Below are 7,404 nucleotides of genomic sequence, written 5' to 3'. Positions count from 1 at the left end.
TGACTTTTCTAATGCCTCTTCTTCAAGTATTTTATGAGATGACCTTGCAGGTACTAGTCTGATTAGTGCACTCCTCTCTGAGAAGAAAACAGCAAAATTCAGCTGAATTATTAAAAAATGTAAGAAGAATGGAGAGTACTGTAAGTGATGAAGAACTGAACACATGAGCTTGCTTTTAAGAACTGTACAAAAATCTTCCAAAAGTCTTGTATTCAGAAGAATGTCCAGAAAAAGCATTAAGAAGCAAGAAAGCTCTCATACATTTATTTTGTGTAGGCAGAACCCACACTAACTTTTCATTTTCATGATTGATGTTTTGCTTATTTTTCCCTGCTACATTTTCTTTTTTAACAGATGAATTCAAATCCTTCCAATGCCATGGCTTTGACTTCTACCACTTCGAACAAAAAAGAGACAATGTGCATATTTGGAACAGGAGATTTTGGAAGAGCTCTGGCATATAAAATGATTCAGTCCGGCTACTCCGTTGTGTTTGGAAGCCGACAGGTGCAGATATCCAGCCTGATTCCCAAGGGTGCTGAGGTGCTGAGCCACACAGAGGCTGCACAGAAAGCTTCCATCATCTTTATAGCAATCCCGAGGCAACATTACAACTTCCTTCTACCATTAGCAGAAGTTCTCAACGGAAAAGTGCTGGTGGATGTAAGCAACAACTTAAAATTAAACCAGTATTCCCAATCCAACGCAGAATACCTTGCTCAGCTGATCCCAGGTGCTAAGGTTGTGAAAGCCTTCAACACCGTGTCAGCCTGGGCCTTGCAATCCGGCACGCTGGACGCAAGCCGACAGGTAAGACGGAGCAGTGGCAGCACACAGGGTGTTAACAGTCTGCAGTCTGTTACCTATTAGACAAAACACATGGGATATACGAATCAGGCAAGGTTGAGACAGTCGAGATAATAATTAAATGTGAACTAAAATGTAATCTAGGGTTCTAATAAGCTATGTTTTAGAGATCTCTGTGCCCAGTTCCATGGAGTTCTTACAAACCTACACCAACGACAGCTAGTGGCAGTGGAAAAGTTTGCTCCTGTCTATGGAGTCTTACAGAATCTCATGTCACCACGTGTGCTTACAAGTGGCTTGCAGAATCTTCAAAAGTTATCTTAAAATCAACGTATTCTAGGAAAAATCTTGTGTTAGGTGTGTCAGAGTTTGTTATTTTCGCAGATACAATTTTGTCACTTGAAACAATCTCCTCCTCCAAAGGAAGGGATACGACACTTAGTTCTTGGGTCTGTTGGTCAAGAAATAACTCATAGACCAGGGCTAGCAAGGAAGCCAATGAGTATAGGAAATTTGTGCTCACGTAGAATAGCAGGAAAGATTATCACAAAAGTTTGTCAAAATAGAGTTTCTGTTTGTTTTTGGCTGCAGGTGTTTGTCTGTGGAGATGACAAGAAAGCCAAACAAATGGTGATGGATATTGTCCGTGCATTGGGTCTCACACCATTAGATCAGGGATCCCTCTTGGCTGCTCAGGAAATAGAGAATTACCCTCTGCAGCTCTTTCCAATGTGGAAATTCCCCATCTTCTTGTCTCTTGGCCTAATTGCATTCTTCTTCTTCTACTGTTTGATTCGTGATGTAATTTATCCTTATGTTAATGAAAAGAAAGATTTTTCTTTCTTTATTGCAATTTCCATTGCAAATCGGATCTGCCCGATACTGGCACTCATCCTTCTTGCCTTGGTCTATCTTCCGGGGGTACTTGCTGCAATTATTCAGTTATACAGAGGTACCAAATACAGTCGTTTCCCAGACTGGCTGGACAAATGGATGCTGTGTAGAAAACAGCTTGGACTAGTAGCCTTGGCATTTGCTTTTCTACATGTTTTGTACACTCTTGTTATCCCAATTCGCTACTATGTAAGATGGAGAACAAATAGCGGAGTCATTTCCCAGGTAAGTTTTGCTCTTCTCCCTCCTTTCTACATAGTTTATATGTCAACAAAATAAACAGGGAAACTATAAAAATTAAGAATCATTTAAGGAAATATTTTTCTGCGTATACCTTTAATGGCACGTATCCTGACTTTCTGACCTTATTTAACAAAAAAGGATCACATATGTGTCCTCAGTGGTAGATCTACAGCAGTATGAAACATGCAGCACCACAGAATTATAGATAATGGGACACAGAATTTGTATTTATTTTAACGTCCTTTCTGCTTTTCAAATAACCGTTCCAAGAGAGTCTCTAAAAAGAGACAGTGACTTTTTATTCATTTTAGGATAGTTCACGTATAACATTTTATATAATGTTACAGTGTTGTATATAATGTTTAGATAATGTTGTAAGAATTTTCTTCCAGATATCTTAAAATATTTTTTGCATATTAATCCTAAAACTGTTAACACTTTAATGTATATCTAGTTTTCTTCTCTTTAGGCACTGAACAACAGAACAGATCAATTTAATAACAGTAATGCCTGGCTTAGTGACTCTTACTTGGCTTTGGGGATTTTAGGATTTTTTTTATTTGTGCTGCTGGGAATAACTTCCTTGCCTTCAGTCAGCAACAGCGTCAACTGGCGAGAATTTCGATTTGTGCAGGTACAAAAAAGACTTTCTTTAATAAATCTTCTTCCCTCTGCCTCTTCCAAGGAATGTCCTATTCCCTTGTAAACTGTGACCTCAGAGAGGTTTTCTAGCGATTTAGTGCTCTTCTCCATTGGTATCTCCAAATGTGGTGTGCAGTTTTTACCATAACAAGGTAAAAAAAAAAAAACTGCATAGCTATACAGCACATACCTCTCCTATTAAAAAAAAAATAGAAAAAAGAAAACAAAAAATAAGTAAAACAAAAAGACCCCCAAACACTCTGAACTGATGGGAGAACTGGGATCATTACATTAGTCACAGAAAACAAGAAGACCTGAGTTGCTAAATGACAAACGGAAAGCTGACATTGTAGAATTACCAACTGCTAAATTATACTAAAACACAAAATATTTCAGTCACTTACTGGGCTGATTTCTTTGCTTCGGATGAAAACTCAGTTAATTGATAAGCCAGTAAATATGAGTCTGAAAATCGACTTTATCACACAGATCCTCTCAACAACGAGGAAGGAAATCTGCAGGTTCCACAGGCTCTAAAGCTGGCCTTGGTCTCACTGCAGTGTCAGCCCTTGGTTCAGAGGAAGCTTGATGCAGGGTGCAGGGCTCTGCAAGAGTGAAGGTGAAAGGGAAGAAAAGTCACTGAATGTTTTATACAGACCTGCGCTGTTCAGGCTGCATTATCACTACAGTGTAAAACAGCTTGGATCTCTGATCTGGTTTTGACCATTTTCTCTGCAGTTTCATATACATGACAACCACCAGGCAGTATGTGTTTGCTGGCAAAAAGTAGCAGGGTAGTTCACAAGAAAAAAAGACCCAAAATGATGTTTCACCTAGGACCATCTGAATGACGCTTTATTAAAAAGAGTAGCAGCCTTTATATTCATAAGTATTTCCCAGTAGCCCCAGATTGGCCCCCAAATTAGCACATTCCCTAAAATTTACTATAAACCGTAAATTGCATTTATTCTGATGTATCGCATACTATTTTAACCTCCATTTCTTTTCTTCTTTCTCTTTTCCCCCTAGTCCAAGCTGGGATATCTGACCCTGATTTTGTGTACTGCACACACCCTGGTTTATGGTGGGAAGAGGTTCCTGTATGCGTCATCGTACAGATGGTACCTTCCAAATGCCTACATGCTCTCTCTCATAGTTCCATGCATTGTACTAGTGGTGAAATTTGTGCTTGTACTTCCCTGTCTTGATAAACCACTCACACGAATCCGGCAGGGCTGGGAGAGAAATCCTCGATACTCTGAACAGTCACACTATATTATCAACAAGTCTGCTGTATAATTAAACCAGTCTGCATTTTCAAAAATGAAAAGATTATGGAGGTAGTATCAAAATGAAACCCATATCCAACTTCATCTGGAAGGTGAGGAAAAAAAGTGAGAAATATGGAAAGGCCTTGAATAAAATAAAAACACTTCACAGTCAGAAGATTAAAATGTAAGTCAAACAAGGGGCCAGCTGAGCTCCTGCTCTCCATGTAACCTTGGATACAGGCCTAGGCCTTCATTTTTGCTGAGTATATTTCCCCCTTGTTTCTTTGCCCTCTATTCCTAGCAGGAATAGGAGAGAGGAAAATGATGCCCAGCATCCCTCCTCTGTCATTCTGAATCTCACCCCAGGCTGGGCAGAACCAGGGAAACCTCTGCTGTTACGTGGTGACTCCTGCTCTTCCCTGTCTTGCCCATGCTAGCTCAGGCCTACAAGCTCCCATCAAGGAGACCCTCACCCTCACACACACACACGGTCTGATCCCATCACTGAAGCCAGCAGCCTCTCTAGAATTGGGCCTTCCTCTGGCCTAAGAAGAGCTCAGTTCTTCAGAGTATTGCTTTATCCTCCATGATTACCTGATCCAAAAGATACTTTACTCTAAAGTAAAAGATACTTTAGAGGTACTTGAGCAAGATTTGCTCATTTGGCTTGTGGATAGGAATTGCCATGTTCAAAGCATATGGGTGAAGGATTACTGAATCTTTGCTTTACTGTAGTACTGCAACTGTAGCTAGGAAGGGATTGAAGGAGAAAAAAAATGCCAGGAAGACCTCAGGTGTGGTGGTCACACACCTAAGCTTCTCTACAGGTACATGTGAAAAGTAGCCAGTAACTCTGGATGCAGTGGGCAAAGAAAGAAACTGAAGAACAATCCTATTAAATCAGGGATTTGTATATATATCAAGATTAAATGTCATGAAAATAGTATTGCTAATTTTGTCAGAAAGAGATCCTTAGGTGCAATATTAAAGATATTCTGTGGAAAATACATATATTTTAACCATAATAATAAAAAATTCTTAAAGTGTTCAACTCCATATCATTTTGTGAACTTATTTTGATAGGATGTGGCTGCTGCTGTACTCAGGTGCTTAGCCTTGGGTTGGAGAATAAAATGGGATCCTGTCTTCACCAACCATCAGCTGGTAGTGGCCTTTCACCATCTCTGCTCTTGGATCTTCACTTCACAGCCTCCTTACTCTGGAGGGAAAAAAAAAAAAGGCAAAGGTGCTTGTTTTTATAGGAAAAGAACTGTTCACTATCTTCTCTCCCTCTGTCTTTTCCCTATCTCATCAAGAGCGCACTCACAAATATGAAAGTATGAACATGCAACAGCTAACTTATTTCAAACAAACACTGTCAAACACAGTCAAAGACATTTCTTAATACCAAGATAATGATAAGGGAGACTAGTGTATCAGCAACTGATGCAGTCAGATTTACTGTAAATAATCCTAGCACCAAGTGATCCTACTAACCAGCATAGGTGCACACTTCATACTCAGCATGCCATGTATGTATGTGCTGACTGATGTCTGCAGCATTACAGACCTATGAAGGATGGAGAAGTACCTCATTTCAGGGTTTGCTTAGAGATTTTCCATGTTAACCTAATGGAAGCACTTACTGTAAAGGGATCAAGGAGCCAAAGAAGTCATGCTGTTGTGGTGATGTCCATAATAACTCTTTCGGACTCACTGAAAGACTTCCCTCTAGACACAAGCAGAGAGTAAGAAAGACGGTAAGAGAGTTAATATTGAGAACAACAACATAATGGAGAACAACAGAGGGACCATATGTGTGTGTCTATGTATGTCTGTTTTGGCTGAAGAGAAAGACAGTGAAGAAAACAAGCAGCAGCCAACTGAATGGATATACCCCATGTTTGCCATCTTGGCCACAAATTCTGCTCCCTGTGCCAAATTTTCCCCAGATTTACATGACTAAGAATAGTAACTATCAAAAATATTATATTGTTTGTTTTTTACAGTTACTTTTAATGGATTTACAGGGGTCTCGGCCTCTGTAGATACAGAGCCAAAATTGCCCGTTTTTGTCTCTCGGCTGAACGTATTGGTTGGCATTTGAACTGCAAAATCTGTGGCAAGAAATGCTCATCTAACAGCAATGCTTCATCAGATACAAATATAACAAGTGCTCTGTGTCTTCGTTCCCCAGAGCACTGGATTCTGCATATCAGAGTGCCCTCTTCGGTGGATGCTAGGCCAAACCACATCTTCATTAACCTCACAGGGAAGTACCTTCCTTTATGGATTACAGTCTGCCTGAATACCATCTATATCCTGCTGAGGGCAGTACTATATCGTATTCTCAGATAGGCACGGGACTGTAGATCATGCAGAAAAGATAAAATAACTTATTTTAGGACCTGTACTAGGTTACCTTTGTAAGGCTGAAACATAAACCGAGATCTACTGAAAACGCCAAGCAGGCAGGACAATTTGCAATTTGTGGTTTAGTGCAGGAATAAAGTGCCAGTATCTGTTGTGTACAAACCAAACAAGCGACGGCGTTTGCTTGCAGGGGGCAGGTCGGAGCGAGCCAGCGCTCAGGAGCTGCTCCAAAGGCCCCTCATTTGAAGTCAGCAGCAGGCTGTTTGTTGACTTCAGCAGATAATAAGAGATCAGATCTCCAGCAGCACTTGTTTTTCCAGCCTGAGTGAAGGATTTTATATCCTATTATTCTCGGGCAGCTGGGGAGTATTTGCTTCACAAATTTATGCATTTATTTCATGAACATTGCAGAGAAAGCAGTTTGCATAATAGCTAGACCAACATAGCTAAACTAACATAGTTAAATGGCAATATTTTTGAAACAACCAGTTATGGAAAGTGTTCATAAGTTGTATACATTTTTCAAGGCTGAGTTCTTCATAATTTAAATATTTTTATGTATTGATATTTTTGGAAAATGTACATAAGAGGGATTGTGAAATTAATTTTGGAAAGGATGTGCTACATATGATTCCCAAAAGCAGAAAAAAAGGCCTATATTTGCACATGTATATATATTTTAAGAATCTCTACAGGAATAATGCATTAGCATTACTGTACTTTGAAATCAGAGTCAACACCTAAAGTGATGGGGCCAGACTCTTCTCAGTGGTACCCAGTGACAGGACAAGAGGCAACTAGCACAAACTGAAACACAGAAATTTTATCTTGAACACTAAGAAACACTTCTTTGCTGAAAGGGTGGTTTGAAGGCTGGAACAGGTTGCCTAGAAGGTTGTGGAGCCTCCATCCTTGGAGAAATTCAAAGCCGAATTGTATATGGCCCGGGGAAACCTGCTCTAGTGGATCCTGCTTGAGCAGGAGGTTGGATCAGATGGTTTCCAAACAACCCTTCCAACTCCAGCTGTTCTGTGATCCTGTGAAGTAATCTGGGGGGTTATGTCTCTATGTACATCTTTTCTTCCTCTCTCACTCATCTCCACATCCAAATATGCCCATAATTTAGGATTCTTTTAAACACAATTCCTTTGTTGTGCTTGCTTTTCTTCTCACT

At 40.0% G+C, this 7,404-nt stretch overlaps 1 protein-coding gene across 1 annotated transcript; it reads left to right on the top strand.

Annotated features, from left to right (window-relative positions):
* Nucleotides 1–344: 344 nt before the first annotated feature.
* On the top strand, nucleotides 345–3,932 carry STEAP4 (STEAP4 metalloreductase). Its single transcript, XM_010225804.2, has 4 exons — nucleotides 345–810; nucleotides 1,399–1,926; nucleotides 2,414–2,578; nucleotides 3,616–3,932. The coding sequence occupies exons 1-4, from the start codon at nucleotides 355–357 to the stop codon at nucleotides 3,883–3,885; spliced, it is 1,419 nt and encodes a 472-aa protein (XP_010224106.2). The 5' UTR covers nucleotides 345–354; the 3' UTR covers nucleotides 3,886–3,932.
* Nucleotides 3,933–7,404: the final 3,472 nt, after the last annotated feature.

This window comes from Tinamus guttatus, unplaced genomic scaffold, assembly GCF_059628265.1.
Source record: "Tinamus guttatus ecotype Peru unplaced genomic scaffold, ASM5962826v1 Tinamus_guttatus_pri_ptg000509l, whole genome shotgun sequence".
In the NCBI taxonomy this organism is placed as follows: domain Eukaryota; kingdom Metazoa; phylum Chordata; class Aves; order Tinamiformes; family Tinamidae; genus Tinamus; species Tinamus guttatus.
Note: the sequence above shows the minus strand (reverse complement) of the source record. Positions and strands in the feature narration are given on the sequence as shown.

Excerpts from the sequence above, each read along its gene's own strand:
- STEAP4 (XM_010225804.2), top strand. The coding sequence starts at position 355 with ATGAATTCAAATCCTTCCAATGCCATGGCTTTGACTTCTACCACTTCG. Across the intron at positions 1,927-2,413 it reads ATAGCGGAGTCATTTCCCAG|GCACTGAACAACAGAACAGA; the intron begins GTAAGTTTTGCT and ends TCTTCTCTTTAG. Across the intron at positions 2,579-3,615 it reads GAGAATTTCGATTTGTGCAG|TCCAAGCTGGGATATCTGAC; the intron begins GTACAAAAAAGA and ends TTTTCCCCCTAG.